General features: G+C 43.7%; 1 protein-coding gene across 1 annotated transcript; it reads left to right on the plus strand.

The window, feature by feature from the left end:
* Nucleotides 1–2,193: 2,193 nt before the first annotated feature.
* Nucleotides 2,194–3,261, plus strand: LOC120975709 (protein LATERAL ORGAN BOUNDARIES-like). The gene has a single exon (XM_040402403.2). It carries the CDS (start codon nt 2,427–2,429, stop codon nt 3,189–3,191), a length of 765 nt encoding a protein of 254 aa, XP_040258337.1. The 5' UTR covers nt 2,194–2,426; the 3' UTR covers nt 3,192–3,261.
* Nucleotides 3,262–17,854: the final 14,593 nt, after the last annotated feature.

Here is a 17,854-nt window from a genome sequence, read left to right on the forward strand (position 1 = left end):
GAAAATGTGAACAATGTATTTCAGCTTCTGTGTTACTATTTCACAATTCAAAACTAACATTTCACTTTTCATTCTCGTCTTCCGCAAAAATAATATATCAATTGCACATTTCACAATTCAAAACCTACTTTTCACTTTTCATTGGCTTTGTTTCACAAAAAACATATATTTCAATTGCGCATTACTCAAAAACTATTCATTATTTTCAAATAAATTGTTTCATAGTTTCGAATAATCAATTTCATAATGATACATTATAATTCACTTTATGTGCTTACTATTTCACAATTCGGAACCAACATTTCACTTTCACTGGCTTGTTTCACAAAAAATAACACTTATTTCAATTGTACATTTTTCAAATAACCTGCTTCACTCTTTTGTAAATTGTTTTATATTTCCAAATAACTAATTTCACAATGATACATTAGAATTTCACTTTCCATGGTTACTATTTCACAATTCAGAGCCTACATTTCATTTTTGCTGGCTTTTTCATAAAAAAATATATTTCAATTGTACATTTATCAAATAAACCAGTTCACTCTTTTGAAATAAATTGTTTCATAGTTTCGAACAATCAGTTTCACAATGATACATTATAATCTCACTTTCTGTGGTTGCTAGTTCACAATTCGGAAGCTACATTTCACTTTTCGCTGGCTTGTTTCACAAAAATTACATCAATTTCAGTTGCACATTTTTTAAATAACATATTTCACACTTTTGAAAATAAATGGTTACACATTTCCAAATATTCAGTTTCACAATTTTACATTTCAGTTTCATATTTTTCACTTTCAAAACGGATATTTCACTTTCACTGTCTTGTTTCACAAAAAAACATATTTTTCAAGTGAAATAAGTTTGTTTCACATACGAAATGTGAAACTTTGAAATTTAAACGTGTTTGAAATATATCCAAAATTGGTTTACTTCTAAAGGTCTTGGCACGAGGAGTTCAAATATATAATTTTTTCAAAAACGAACTTAAATTTTAAAAGATATAAATGTTTTTAATTGTTCAAGATGAAAAAATGTTCATGAATTTGTTTGCAATGAAGAGCAAAAAGACATATGCATGTGTGTGAGAGAGAAAAGAGAGAGGGAGCTTGTAACATCAATGCCAGCCATGCAAGGACAAATGATGTGGGACAATAGTTGTATTAGACTGGTTATTCAGTTTGTAAAGCAAAAAGGAAAAAGTAAGTGTTTTTTGGACCAAATCTTAAAGCAGCTATGGAATGGTGAGATTATTGCCGGTACGTGACGGAACCGAGCAATATGACTTTGCGGGGAGTGGACAGATACGCTGTGGCTGGTGGTGAGGAGGGTCGCCGGATCCCGCGCGTGTGGATCGTTTTGGCTTTAGGTTTTAGGGCCCAAGAAGCTTAGGGTTTTGGGTCATTCGACGTCTTGGCTTTGGCGGTGGCGACGACGATGCTGAACAAAGAAGCTTCGGATTCTTCTCCGGGGAGGCACTCGTCTCTATGGCTGGTGATGGATTTGAGAACCAGTCTGTTAAAGTGGGGATGTCGTGATGGCGGCGACATCCTTGTGGTGGACATGTGTCCTCGGGCTTCGCCGTTGCGACAGCGTCTGCTCCAACTCGGCGCGGAGCTTGGGAGGTAATCGAGGAGCGGATGCTGATTGTGGTGTGCTTCGACGACATCTGGAAGAAGGAACATGTGCTGGGTTCGTGGATGACAGGTATGGTTTCCTCCTCCGACGTCTTAGTCATGTGAGGGTGCTAGATCTGGAGTTCGATGGCGTGTCTAGGGTGTTACCCCGGTCTGATTCGTTCAACAGTACCTTTGGCGAGCCATCTTGGAGGTCCGCAAAGCTGCATATCATCGATGGAGCCGTGTCGAGCACGGATGAGGAGGTGATCTGTCATTTTTTTTTCCGGCGGCTGCTGTGGTGGTGCCGAAGGCAGGTGATAGGTGTTGGTGTCAAACTCAGAGACGTTCTGCTGTCTTTTCAATTTCGTTATGTTTGTTTTTATGTTACTTGTACTATAATCTTTGTAATATGAAAGAGACATATTACATAAGAAAATACGATGTGACTGTATCGGGTCGTATAGCGAGGGGGAAAACGAAATATGGAATTATTGTCTGGGGCCAGGTGGGCCAGGGCGCTCGAATCTGTATGCAGCAGCAACGTCCGTGATATGAGCTGTGGATGGAACGCGAAAGGAAATGCCGTTGTCGTTGCAACCTCTGCTCCTATATATGCGCACACCGGCCGGGCAATTATCTTAACAAATCAAGTGGACGAGTAATCGGGGCCGTGCGTTCTTGTCGGCACAAGTTATATATGCGCAGATCCACCACGCGGCGCGCACGTGTAGGTCTCTTGGCTCTTGCTCCCGCCGCCATCCATCCTGGCTATTCCCAAAACTGATCTCATGTGCTGGCCCTGGCATGTCCGCGACCCCGTGGCACCCGCCGGAAACGGCGGAGTCCTCCTCGGGCTTGTCGTCCTCCTCGTCCTATCCCCCGGCGGCAGCAGCTCAGCATCCGGCGTGCTCCGCGTGCAAGCACCAGCGCCGAAAGTGCACGCCGGGGTGCCCGCTTGCGCCCTACTTCCCCGCGGACAAGCCCGGGAGCTTCCGCAACTCCCACCGCCTCTTCGGCATCAAAAACATACTCCGGTTCCTGACGAGAGCCGGCCCGGAGAAGCGGGACGATTGCATGAAATCCATACTGTACGAGGCCGACGCCCGTGCTTCCGATCCGGTGCTCGGCACGTACGGCCTCTTACAGAGTCACCAGCGAGAGCTTGCCTTGGCGACGGCCGAACTCGTGGCCTTAAAGGAGCAGCTGGAGTTGCACGGGCACGCCGCGCAGCACCGCTCGGCGCCGGACGCTCTGGGCTTCCTCTCGCCGGTCCAGCCGTGGATGCCGCAGCCGCCGTCGATGTATCCGATACAGGAGGGGCAGCAGCAGCCGATCTACGGTAGCTACGTACTAGCTGGTGCTGCGAAGGTCGACGAGGACGCGACAATCGGCGTGAAGCTTGACGAGGACGATGTGATGCCAATGCAACATGATGATCATGCCGAGGGCTGTACAACACACTACGGTAGATTAGAGCCGTCATCGTCATCGAGCTACCGGTCTTCGGATACTTCGCCTCGCGGACTTCTGAACCGTCGCGCTTTAGGTTTAAAGTACAATCCTGGTTAATTTTCATTTTTATAGACAGATAGGCTGAGAGTTAGTAATCGTGTTGGCTTACATGGAAAAATAAAATAAAATGGAAAATGGAAAAAATGACAGAAAAAAGTTATTGTTTCCGGGAACAAAATTTCCCAAATTTGTCATTGGATTCATTTAGGATATATAGGGCGGCCTTGTGAACTATATATATTCTGCTGCATCTACAAAATGCGGTTGTTTTCAATTTACATGGAAATAGACCGTGTTGGTTTCAAGATAGTTATACATTTTGTGTACTTTAGTATTGTGATGATGTGATGTTGATTCATTCACGTCGGATGACAGGAGAAGTAGATGCATTTACTGATTGCTTGTTATACATATTTTTCTTGGCCTGCTTATTTTGGCTCCATTTTCTGGACTCTGGTAGCTTTTCGAAAGCATTCATTTGCTTCAGAAATTTAATAAAACTATTAATTACAGTATTGTTTTCTGGGTGGCAGTAGCGGTGGCCGTAGGGAACTACTCCCCCGTTCCTAAATATAAGTCTTTGTAGGGATTTCACTATAGACCACATACGGATGTATATAGATGATTTTAAAGTGTGGGTTCACTCATTTTGCTCCGTATGTAGTCTATAGTGAAATCTCTACAAAGACTTATATTTAAAAACAGAGGGAGTATTAAGTTGAGCGTAATATGCATCTTCTGACACCCTTTGTAGTTTAATTTCTTCATCACTCGTAGATTTACTCAATTTGTTGATGGCGTATAGCACCCATCCACTTGATTACTGTTTTAGCGTTGTTTAATTCAACCAAAAAAAATAACTGTTGCATTTCAATGGGGCTTTCTCTTTATAGAGAGGGCATGTCCTTGCATGTTTCCTCGTGGATGAGCAGTTTAAGATTATAGCAAAAAACCCGTGCATTGCAATGAAAAAAAATACCACATGCCTCGAATCCAATAATCAAGCTGAAGACTCCAATAGGTCCACGTCCTTTATTTTAACATGGCATTGCCAAATGAAGCTATGCATTGCAACATTAGAGAAAAAACAACGCACACCCCTAACTCAATAACAATGACTCCAATATGTCCACGTGCATCCCATTTGTGTTGCGGCTTATGTTCCTTCCAACCTTCGCTGACGGCGACCTCTGTGCTCACACAACCACAACACGTTCGAATGTGATCAATCCAAAGGTGTGTGTCTCTCTCTTCGCATAAGATGAGAAATCTATTTTCTATTTTTTCTGCGAGATTTTACCGAGGCGTGCATGCAAGGTAATAGATGGTTTCTTTCATGTCGGATGAGGTGTTGATTTTCAATTCAGATCTACACCGACACGAAAGAAAGACATATTGTGCACTATTGATTAAGATTGCGCCCCAAATGGCATTTTAAATATGTCTAACAAGTAAAACAACATCATGTTTAGATTCTACACATTTTTCTAATTAATTTCCAAATATAACATGTCAAAATCGAAGCTAGGGTTTAAAATATATGAATATATTTAAAAACCAATTAATCTGCCCATGTACTTGCAGGTTTATTAAACGAAATATCAAGGTTTTTTGTGCAAAAAGCGTAATGTTTTCTGGTGTCACTTAAAGTGGGACTGCGAGTCGATTAACCGAAAGTCCATGGGGGTTTTGACAAAAAGCGAAAGTATTTTCCAGATTCACTTAAAAGAGGACTGCGGGTTGATTTCTGGAAATTGCAAGGGGTTTTTCGCAAAATGACGCCACGACGACCGGGTAGAAGCCTTTCGTACTTTATTAGTAGATATATATGTTTTGGAATGTGCGTGGTCTCAACAACGACGCCAAGTGCGTCGTTGTCCGCACTGTGATTTACTCGCGATAGTGTGTCTCTAACCAACCCTATCACTGACGTGGATCACGTCTCGGCCATAGTTTCCACCACATCGGGTTCCTCCCCATGGTGGATCGCCAACGTTTATGGGGCCGCAGAATGACCTCGACAAGCCGTCCTTCCTCACGGAGCTTCATGACCTTCATATCATCATGTCCAGACCGTGGCTGCTTAGCAACAATTTTAACATGATTGCCTCGTGCATAGATAAGAACAACAGGCCCCTCAATCATTGCTCAATGAATCGCTTCCGACGCTTCATCTCTAAATGTACTCTTCGTGATATCTACCATCAGGCAAGAGATACATGTGGTCTAACGAGCAAGAAAGCTTAACCCTTGTGGGCAACGACGACATTCTATGCACCCCCTCCTGATCGACAACATATCCGAGCCAGCTCATGCGATGTATGGCCTCTGCCACATCGGACCATTGCCCTTCATGTTCTCTTACTACAGATTAGGTCGAATAGTGGACTAATCTGTTGTAGTTTTTGATGTTGCTCTTACATGGCATATTTTATTGTTGGTGTAGTTCCCAGCAACACTAGAGGTCTTGATGCAAAGGTGTGAGGAAGTAGGGAAGGGGAGTGAAAGAAGGAAGGCACTATTGGAGAAGTAGGACCGCAAATGCATGGAGCTCGAAATATCACTGCTATCTTCTCACGTGTATGTCCACAGCCGCGTTGCTTTTCTGCTGGTTTTATTCTTTTTTGTTGATTTCGATTCTGAGAACTAACTATGTATCAATTCATTCCACCATGAAATTAAATTTATAAATTTCAGAAAAGAAACTAATCCGTGGTTAGTTCATTAGATCATGAACTACTAGGATGTTGAGGGATAAGAGGCATCCTGAATAAAAAGATGTTGCTTAATTGTTTTATATGTTGAGTCTTAGAAAGAAATGAATACTGTGATGACTCCATGGAATTGTTCCATTGTTTGTATTGTCCATATGCTTTTGATATGTACTTTAATACATAGTAGAAACTTGTAATGCTGGACATATGCCCTAGATGCAATAAATTTGTATTATTACATTTTTGTATTCATAATTAAAGAGTATATATTTTATGGTATAACTGCTATCATTCTGGAACACACGATTCAGTGGAAAACTCATATGCACGGGTGGAATGATACACGGTTAAATAAAAGATTCGTAATCTTGCCTCTGGGCCTAGCTCAAGTGATGTTGGTGATCACATTTTCTGGATCTTAGGATATCGTTAAGTGTTAAATGATAGTCCTAAAACAACATTGAGATTATGACGTTAGAAGAACGATCATATTGAATCGACCCAAATTTGTCTGTTATGAATTGAATAATATCGTCTATAATCAATTGTAATAATACAGAGTGTTTACGTGTGATTTTGCTCCTTAGACCATGAGAGCATCGTAGTCACTTCTTACCGTAAGGTGAGCTTTGGGGTTGCTCAAACGTCATTTGTAACACGATGACCATAATGACAACTTAAGGGTTCATTGGAAAGTTTGACAAGGGACTAGATAGCTCAAGAGTGGGATTTTCTCCTCCGATGATGGAGAGATATTCTTACGGCCTTCTTGGTGTGATGGCATCCACCATTGTCTGGCCAGACACAGGTGACTACATCATGGGGATGCTATTGGGGAACGTAGTAATTTCAAAATTTTCCTACGCACATGCAAGCCCATGGTGATGCATAGCAACGAGAGGGGAGAGTGTGTCCACGTACCCTCGTAGACCGAAAGCGGAAGCGTTAGCACAACACGATTGATGTAGTCGTACGTCTTCACGATCCGACCGATCAAGTACCGAACGCACAACACCTCCGAGTTCAACACACGTTCAACTCGATGGCGTCCCTCGAACTCCGATCCAGCCGAGCTTTGAGGGAGAGTTCCGTCAGCACGACGGCGTGGTGACGATGATGATGTTCTACCGACGCAGGGCTTCGCCTAAGCACCGCTACGGTATGACCGAGGTGGATTATGGTGGAGGGGGGCACCGCACACGGCTAAGAGATCCAAGGGATCAATTGTTGTGTCTCTAGGGGGTGCCTCCCTCCCCGTATATAAAGGAGTGGAGGAGAGGGAGGGGGCTGGCCACCCTTGGCGCGCCCCATGAGGAGTCCTACTCCCACCGGGAGTAGGACTCCCCCCTTCCATGTTGGAGTAGGAGAGGAGAGGGAAGGAGAGAGAGGGGGGAAAGGAAAGGGGGGGGGAGCGCCGCCCCCCTCCTTGTCCAATTCGGACTTGAGGGGGGGGGGGGCGCGACTGCCCCTTGGCCGCCTCTCCTCTTCCACCACTTGGGCCCATGAGGCCCAATAACCTCCCGGGGGTTCCGGTAACCCCCCGGTACTCCGGTATATATCCGATAACCCCTGGAACCATTTCGGTGTCCGAATAGAGTCGTCCAATATATCAATCTTCATGTCTCAACCATTTCGAGGCTCCTCGTCATGTCCGTGATCACATCCGGGACTCCGAACTACCTTCGGTACATCAAAACACATAAACTCATAATACAACCGTCATCGAACTTTAAGCGTGCGGACCCTACGGGTTCGAGAACTATGTAGACATGACCGAGACACGTCTCCGGTCAATAACCAATAGCGGAACCTGGATGCTCATATTGGCTCCCACATATTCTACGAAGATCTTTATCGGTCAAACCGCATAACAACATACGTTGTTCCCTTTGTCATCGGTATGTTACTTGCCCGAGATTCGATCGTCGGTATCTCAATACCTAGTTCAATCTCGTTACCGGCAAGTCTCTTTACTCGTTCTGTAATACATCATCCCGCAACTAACTCATTAGTTGCAATGCTTGCAAGGCTTATAGTGATGTGCATTACCGAGTGGGCCCAGAGATACCTCTCCGACAATCGGAGTGACAAATCCAAACTCGAAATACGCCAACCCAACAAGTACCTTCGGAGACACCTGTAGAGCACCTTTATAATCACCCAGTTACGTTGTGACATTTGGTAACACACAAAGTGTTCCTCCGGTAAACGGGAGTTGCATAATCTCATAGTCATAGGAACATGTATAAGTCATGAAGAAAGCAATAACAACATACTAAACGATCAAGTGCTAAGCTAACGGAATGGGTCAAGTCAATCACATCATTATCCTAATGATGTGATCCTGTTAATCAAATGACAACTCATGTCTATGGTTAGGAAACATAACCATCTTTGATTAACGAGCTAGTCAAGTAGAGGCATACTAGTGACACTCTGTTTGTCTATGTATTCACACATGTATTATGTTTCCGATTAATACAATTCTAGCATGAATAATAAACATTTATCATGATATAAGGAAATAAATAACTTTATTATTGCCTCTAGGGCATATTTCCTTCAGTCTCCCACTTGCACTAGAGTTAATAATCTAGATTACACAGTAATGATTCTAACACCCATGGAGTCTTGGTGCTGATCATGTTTTGCTCGTGGAAGAGGCTTAGTCAACGGGTCTGCAACATTCAGATCCGTATGTATCTTGCAAATCTCTATGTCTCCCACCTGGACTTGATCCCGGATGGAGTTGAAGCGTCTCTTGATGTGCTTGGTTCTTTTGTGAAATCTGGATTCCTTTGCCAAAGCAATTGCACGAGTATTGTCACAAAATATTTTCATTGGACCCGATGCACTAGGTATGACACCTAGATCGGATATGAACTCCTTCATCCAGACTCCTTCATTTGCTGCTTCCGAAGCAGCTATGTACTCCGCTTCACATGTAGATCCCGCTACGACGCTTTGTTTAGAACTGCACCAACTGACAGCTCCACCGTTCAATATAAACACGTATCCGGTTTGCGATTTAGAATCGTCCGGATCAGTGTCAAAGCCTGCATCGACGTAACCATTTACGACGAGCTCTTTGTCACCTCCATAAACGAGAAACATATCCTTAGTCCTTCTCAAGTATTTCAGGATGTTCTTGACCGCCGTCCAGTGATCCACTCCTGGATTACTTTGGTACCTCCCTGCTAAACTAATAGCAAGGCACACATCAGGTCTGGTACACAGCATTGCATACATGATAGAGCCTATGGCTGAAGCATCGGGAACATCTTTCATTTTCTCTCTATCTTCTGCAGTGGTCGGGCATTGAGTCTTACTCAACTTCACACCTTGTAACACAGGCAAGAACCCTTTCTTTGCTTGATCCATTTTGAACTTCTTCAAAACTTTGTCAAGGTATGTGCTTTGTGAAAGTCCTATTAAGCGACTTGATCTATCTCTATAGATCTTGATGCCCAATATATAAGCAGCTTCACCGAGGTCCTTCATTGAAAAACTCTTATTCAAATATCCCCTTATGCTATCCAGAAATTCTATATCATTTCCGATCAACAATATGTCATCCACATATAATATCAGAAATTCTACAGAGCTCCCACTCACTTTCTTGTAAATACAGGCTTCTCCAAAAGTCTGTATAAAACCATATGCTTTGATCACACTATCAAAACGTTTATTCCAACTCCGAGAGGCTTGCACCAGTCCATAAATGGATCGCTGGAGCTTGCACACTTTGTTAGCTCCCTTTGGATCGACAAAACCTTCCGGTTGCATCATATACAACTCTTCTTCCAGAAATCCATTCAGGAATGCAGTTTTGACATCCATTTGCCAAATTTCATAATCATAAAATGCGGTAATTGCTAACATGATTCGAACAGACTTAAGCATCGCTACGGGTGAGAAAGTCTCATCGTAGTCAACCCCTTGAACTTGTCGAAAACCTTTTGCAACATGTCGAGCTTTATAGACAGTAACATTACCATCAGCGTCAGTCTTCTTCTTGAAGATCCATTTATTCTCGATGGTCTGCTGATCATCGGGCAAGTCAACCAAAGTCCACACTTTGTTCTCATACATGGATCCCACCTCAGATTTCATGGCCTCAAGCCATTTTGCGGAATCTGGGCTCACCATCGCTTCTTCATAGTTTGTAGGTTCATCATGGTCTAGTAACATAACCTCTAGAACAGGATTACCGTACCACTCTGGTGTGGATCTTACTCTGGTTGACCTACGAGGTTCAGTAACAACTTGATCTGAAGTTTCATGATCATCATCATTAACTTCCTCATTAATTGGTATAGACGACACAGGAACCTGTTTCTGTGATGAACTACTTTCCAATAAGGGAGCAGGTACAGTTACCTCACCAAGTTCTACTTTCCTCCCACTCACTTCTTTCGAGAGAAACTCCTTCTCTAGAAAGGATCCATTCTTTGCAACAAATGTCTTGCCTTCGGATCTGTGATAGAAGGTGTACCCAACAGTTTCCTTTGGGTATCCTGTGAAGACACATTTCTCCGATTTGGGTTCGAGCTTATCAGGTTGAAGTTTTTTCACATAAGCATCGCAGCCCCAAACTTTAAGAAACGACAACTTTGGTTTCTTGCCAAACCACAGTTCATAAGGCGTCGTCTCAACGGATTTTGATGGTGCCCTATTTAACGTGAATGCGGCCGTCTCTAAAGCATAACCCCAAAACGATAGCGGTAAATCAGTAAGAGACATCATAGATCGCACCATATCTAGTAAAGTATGATTACGACGTTCAGACATACCATTACGCTGTGGTGTTCCGGGTGGCGTGAGTTGCAAAATTATTCCGCATTGTTTCAAATGTAGACCAAACTCGTAACTCAAATATTCTCCTCCACGATCAGATCGTAGAAACTTTATTTTCTTGTTACGATGATTTTCAACTTCACTCTGAAATTCTTTGAACTTTTCAAATGTTTCAGATTTATGTTTCATTAAGTAGATATACCCATATCTGCTTAAATCATCTGTGAAAGTGAGAAAATAACGATACCCACCACGAGCCTAAACATTCATTGGACCACATACATCAGCATGTATGATCTCCAATAAATCAGTTGCTCGCTCCATAGTTCAAGAGAACGGCGTTTTAGTCATCTTGCCCATGAGGCATGGTTCGCAAGTACCAAGTGATTCATAATCAAGTGATTCCAAAAGTCCATCAGTATGGAGTTTCTTCATGCGCTTTACACCAATATGACCCAAACGGCAGTGCCACAAATAAGTTGCACTATCATTATCAACTCTGCATCTTTTGGCTTCAACATTATGAATATGTGTATCACAACTATCGAGATTCAAAAAAATAGACCACTCTTCAAGGGTGCATGACCATAAAAGATATTACTCATATAAATAGAACAACCATTATTCTCTGATTTAAATGAATAACCGTCTCGCATCAAACAAGATCCAGATATAATGTTCATGCTCAACGCTGGCACCAAATAACAATTATTTAGGTCTAATACTAATCCCGATGTAGAGGTAGCGTGCCGAAGGCGATCACATCGACTTTGGAACCGTTTCCCATGCGCATCGTCACCTCGTCCTCAGCCAGTGTCCGCTTAATCCGTAGTACCTGTTTCGAGTTGCAAATATTAGCAATAGAACCAATATCAAATACCCAGGTGCTACTGCGAGCTCTGGTAAGGTACACATCAATAACATGTATATCACATATACCTTTGTTCACCTTGCCATCCTTCTTATCCGCCAAATACTTGGGGCAGTTCCGCTTCCAGTGACCAGTCTGCTTGCAGTAGAAGCACTCACTCTCAGGCTTAGGTCCAGACTTGGGTTTCTTCTCTTGAGCAGCAACTTGTTGGCTGTTCTTCTTGAAGTCCCCCTTCTTCTTCCCTTTGCCCTTTTTCTTGAAACTGGTGGTCTTATTGACCATCAACACTTGATGCTCCTACTTGATTTCTACCTCCGCAGCCTTTAGCATTGCGAAGAGCTCGGGAATCGTCTTATCCATCCCTTGCATGTTATAGTTCATCACGAAGCTCTTGTAGCTTGGTGGCAGTGATTGAAGAATTCTGTCAATGATGCTATCATCCAGAAGATTAACTCCTAGTTGAATCAAGTGATTGTTATACCCAAACATTCTGAGTATATGCTCACTGACAGAACTATTCTCCTCCATCTTGCAGCTGTAGAACTTATTGGAGACTTCATATCTCTCAATCCGGGCATTTGCTTGAAATATTAACTTCAACTCCTGGAACATCTCCTATGCTCCATGACATTCAAAACGTCGTTGAAGTCCCGGTTCTAAGCCGTAAAGCATGGCACACTGAACTATCGAGTAGTCATCAGCTTTGCTCTGCCAGACGTTCATAACATCTGGGGTTGCTCCTGCAGCAGGTTTGGCACCTAGCGGTGCTTCCACGACGTAATTCTTCTGTGCAGCAATGAGGATAATCCTCAAGTTACGGACCCAGTCCATGTAATTGCTACCATCATCTTTCAACTTTGCTTTCTCAAGGAACGCATTAAAATTGAACGAAACAATAGCACGAGCCATCTATCTACAACAAACATAGACATGCAAAATACTATCAGGTACTAAGTTCATGATAAATTTAAGTTCAATTAATCATATTACTTAAGAACTCCGACTTAGATAGACATCCCTCTAATCATCTAAGTGATCACGTGATCCAAATCAACTAAACCATAACCGATCATCACGTGAAATGGAGTAGTTTTCAATGGTGAACATCACTATGTTGATCATATCTACTATATGATTCATGCTCGACCTTTTGGTCTCAGTGTTCCGAGGCCATATCTGCATATGCTAGGCTCGTCAAGTTTAACCTGAGTATTCTGCGTGTGCAAAACTGGCTTGCACCCGTTGTAGATGGACGTAGAGCTTATCACACCCGATCATCACGTGGTGTCTGGGCACGACGAACTTTGGCAACGGTGCATACTCAGGGAGAACACTTTTATCTTGAAATTTAGTGAGAGATCATCTTATAATGCTACCGTCAATCAAAGCAAAATAAGATGCATAAAAGATAAACATCACATGCAATCAATATAAGTGATATGATATGGCCATCATCATCTTGTGCTTGTGATCTCCATCTTCGAAGCACCGTCATGATCACCATAGTCACTGGTGGGACACCTTGATCTCCATCGTAGCATCGTTGTCGTCTCGCCAACTATTGCTTCTATGACTATCGCTACCGCTTAGTGATAAAGTAAAACATTACAGGGCGATTGCATTGCATACAATAAAGCGACAACCATATGGCTCCTGCCAGTTGCCGATAACTCGGTTACAAAACATGATAATCTCATACAATAAAATATAGCATCATGCCTTGACCATATCACATCACAATATGCCCTGCAAAAACAAGTTAGACGTCCTCTACTTTGTTGTTGCAAGTTTTACGTGGCTGCTACGGGCTGAGCAAGAACCGTTCTTACCTACGCATCAAAACCACAACGATAGTTTGTCAAGTTAGTGCTGTTTTAACCTTCTCAAGGACCGGGTGTAGCCACACTCGGTTCAACTAAAGTTGGAGAAACTGACACCCGCCAGCCACCTGTGTGCAAAGCACGTCGGTAGAACCAGTCTCGCGTAAGCGTATGCGTAATGTCGGTCTGGGCCGCTTCACCCAACAATACCGCCGAACCAAAGTGTGACATGCTAGTAAGAAGTATGACTTGTATCGCCCACAACTCACTTGTGTTCTACTCGTGCATATAACATCAATGTATAAAACCTGGCTCGGATGCCACTGTTGGGGAACGTAGTAATTTCAAAATTTTCCTACGCACACGCAAGACCATGGTGATGCATAGCAACGAGAGGGGAGAGTGTGTCCACGTACCCTCGTAGACCGAAAGCGGAAGCGTTAGCACAACGCGGTTGATGTAGTCGTACGTCTTCACGATCCGACCGATCAAGTACCAAACGCACGGCACCTCCGAGTTCAGCACACGTTCAACTAGATGACGTCCCTCGAACTCCGATCCAGCCGAGCTTTGAGGGAGAGTTCCGTCACCACGACGGTGTGGTGACGATGATGATGTTCTACCGACGCAGGGCTTCGCCTAAGCACCGCTACAATATGACCGAGGTGGATTATGGTGGAGGGGGGCACCGCACACGGCTAAGAGATCCAAGGATCAATTGTTGTGTCTCTAGGGGGTGCCTCCCTCCCCGTATATAAAGGAGTGGAGGAGGGGGAGGGGGACGGCCACCCTTGGCGCGCCACATGAGGAGTCCTACTCCCACTGGGAGTAGGACCCCCCCTTCCATGTTGGAGTAGGAGAGGAGAGGGAAGGAGAGAGGGGGGAAAGGAAAGGGGGGGGGGCGCCGCCCCCCTCCTTGTCCAATTCGGACTTGGGGGGGGGGGGGGGCGGCTGCCCCTTGGCCGCCTCTCCTCTTCCACCACTTGGGCCCATGAGGCCCAATAACCTTCGGGGGGGGGGGGGGGGTTCCGGTAACCCCCCGGTACTCCGGTATATATCCGATAACCCCCGGAACCATTCCGGTGTCCGAATATAGTCGTCCAATATATCAATCTTCATGTATCGACCATTTCGAGATTCCTCGTCATGTCCATGATCACATCCGGGACTCCGAACTACCTTCAGTACATCAAAACACATAAACTCATAATATAACCGTCATCGAACTTTAAGCGTACGGACCCTACGGGTTCGAGAACTATGTAGACATGACCGAGACACGTCTCCGATCAATAACCAATAGCGGAACCTGGATGCTCATATTGGCTCCCACATATTCTACGAAGATCTTTATCGGTCAAACCGCATAACAACATACGTTGTTCCCCTTGTCATCGGTATGTTACTTGCCCGAGATTCGATCGTCGGTATCTCAATACCTAGTTCAATCTCGTTACCGGCAAGTCTCTTTACTCATTCCGTAATACATCATCCCGCAACTAACTCATTAGTTGCAATGCTTATAGTGATGTGCATTACCGAGTGGGCCCAGAGATACCTCTCCGACAATCGGAGTGAGAAATCCTAATCTCGAAATACGCCAACCCAACAAGTACCTTCGGAGACACCTGTAGAGCACCTTTATAATCACCCAGTTACGTTGTGACGTTTGGTAACACACAAAGTGTTCCTCCGGTAAACGGGAGTTGCATAATCTCATAGTCATAGGAAGATGTATAAGTCATGAAGAAAGCAATAGCGACATACTAAACGATCAAGTGCTAAGCTAACGGAATGGGTCAAGTCAATCACATCATTCTCCTAATGATGTGATCCCGTTAATCAAATGACAACTCATGTCTATGGTTAGGAAACATAACCATCTTTGATTAACGAGCTAGTCAAGTAGAGGCATACTAGTGACACTCTGTTTGTCTATGTATTCACACATGTATTATGTTTCCGGTTAATACAATTCTAGCATGAATAATAAACATTTATCATGATATAAGGAAATAAATAATAACTTTATTATTGCCTTTAGGGCATATTTCCTTCAGATGCCGGAACACAACAACGAGAAAAAGGAACAAAACCAGTAGCGAGGATTTCGGTATAATGAGCATGTGTTGACTCAAGAGGATAACGATGCATCTCGGGTTTTGTAAAGTATCGCAAAGGGAACAACACGTGATGACCGAAGGTTCACTCGAATATCATTCGTGTGCTCATAGGGATCGATATGGACGTCCACGGTTCCACTATCGATCATTGAACAAAGGGGTTTCGTTCATGTCTATGAGTTACCCAACCTACGGGGTCACAAGCTTAAGGCAATCACGATCTGCTGAGTGTTAGTAGGATGGGAGTGATTAGAATATATTTGTGGAATTGTTTCATTAATATTCGGTATTGTTCCGAGAGGTCACGGAAGCGCTTCGGGGTCATCGAAAGGGATTCGGTGAATATCGGGTAATACTGGGTATCACTGATAAATATATATATATAGGTGGAAAATGTTTCCTATGGTGTTAAATTATATATAAAATTGTCTAAAAGTATTTAGAACAATTTTTTATTTAATTTAATATCAACGGATCTTAAAAGGCCAAGAGGTGGAAGGCAACTTGGGCCATTGCTACTTCTTGAGCTTGAGTTGGTTTTTCCCTTGAAGAGGAAAGGGTGATGCAACACAGTAGAGATAAGTATTTCCCTCAGTTAAGAACCAAGGTATCAATCCAGTAGGAGAAACATGCAAGTCCCCAATAGATGCACCTGCACAAACAATCAAACACTTGTACCCAACGCGATAAAGGGGTTGTCAATCCCTTCACGGTCACTTGCAAAGGTGAGATCTGATATAGATAGAACTAAACAAAAGATAAAATATTTTTGGGTTTTTCGGTTTATAGATCTAAAAAATAAAAGATTGCAAAATAGTAGATCGAAAACTAATATGATGGAAAATAAACCCAGGGGCCATAGGTTTCACTAGAGGCTTCTCTCATGAAGGCAAATAATAAGGTGGGTGACACTACAAAAAAATACACTTCCGTGATGATACGTGTTTGTCACAGTAAGTCACGTTTTCTATCATGCATGTACATCCATGACGATTTTATGACAGCATCAAGATAGTCATACTTGTGCTGTCGTAGAAGTGTTCCATGACATTACCAAAATTATCATCACGGAAGTGTCCACTTCCATGACGATAAATCATGCGTCACAGAAGTGCTTTCGTCAAGGGTGACCGACATGTGGCATCCACCGTAAAGGGTCGTCGTTAAGCTATCGGGTTCTGGTTTGGATCCAATAACCTGTTAACAGCCCAGACCAATGGGGATTTTCCATGTGTAAAATTCTCAATGGCGAGAGGAACCATGTGTCGGCTCACCGTTGGGACAAATGTCATCCACTCATTGGACCGAAGGCGCGTATGATTCGTCGACATGTGGCAGGGCCCAACAGAGGCCCATATAGGTTAAAAAGGTTGGCCCAGTCAAAAGCCTGTAGTATTTACTCAGGTACTAGTGGGCCAGCCCAATAACGACCTGTTTAAACATGGCCCATTTATGACCCGAAGCCAGATCTGGCCTGTTAATTGTTCGCCGAATATTTGGGCCCAATTACGGCCCAGTCACATTTCAGCCTGTTAGAGGCCCGATGTAGACATGGGCCCATTTCAGCCAGGTGTGTCTTTCGGCCTGGGAATGGCCCGTGCTGCCCATGGGCCATATATGGTCTGACGCGACATCCAGCCCTCTAACGGCTCGTGATAAAGGTGGCAACAGTTCAGCCCAACGTGACTTTGGGCCTATTAAAGGCCCGTCGTATAATTCGGCCCGTTGATGCCTGCACTAAGCTTTCGGCCTCTTAAAGGCCCATGATATCAGTGGGCCAACTAAGGCCCGAGATATGTTTCGGCCTGGTAATGGCCTGTCATATAACTGGGCCAAAAAAGGCCCGGTCTACATTTCAGCCTGCTGAAGGCCCATCGACGACTAGTGAAAATTGAGGCCCAACATGCATTTTGGCCTCCTAAAGGCCCATGGTTTCTTCTGGGCCGTAACAGGCTAGCAGAATATTCAGTGTGTTAATGGCCCAAAGCTACATGGGCCCAACTAAGTGCTAGGTCCACTAAAGGCCCAACTAAACTTTGGGTCGAATATAGGCCCGTGTAAGTTGTGGGCCCGACGCAAAGTGTGAAGGTCCCAATGACCTTTCAGGCCCAAGAAAGTTGCAGGCTGGCCCAATTGTGGCCCGCTAAAAAGCAAGCTCGTTAGAGGCGGATGTTTCGGCCCGGTCGACTACATCAGATTTTTTTTCAGATAGCGAATGATGGGAGTAACTAGTAGGAATTAAGAACAAACCTACTCTATACAATAAAGAAATTATGGCATAGTAACTTAGAATAAACCTACACTATACACTAAAGGATTTATGGTATATTACATCCACTGGGCATCGAAGTTCGCCACCAGTGATCATAAAGTGCAACGAAGAAGCAGATTACAA

This window comes from Aegilops tauschii, chromosome 3 (assembly GCF_002575655.3).
Source record: "Aegilops tauschii subsp. strangulata cultivar AL8/78 chromosome 3, Aet v6.0, whole genome shotgun sequence".
In the NCBI taxonomy this organism is placed as follows: domain Eukaryota; kingdom Viridiplantae; phylum Streptophyta; class Magnoliopsida; order Poales; family Poaceae; genus Aegilops; species Aegilops tauschii.

What these genes read in the sequence shown, in the direction of transcription:
- LOC120975709 (XM_040402403.2), top strand. Translation starts at nt 2,427, where the DNA reads ATGTCCGCGACCCCGTGGCACCCGCCGGAAACGGCGGAGTCCTCCTCG.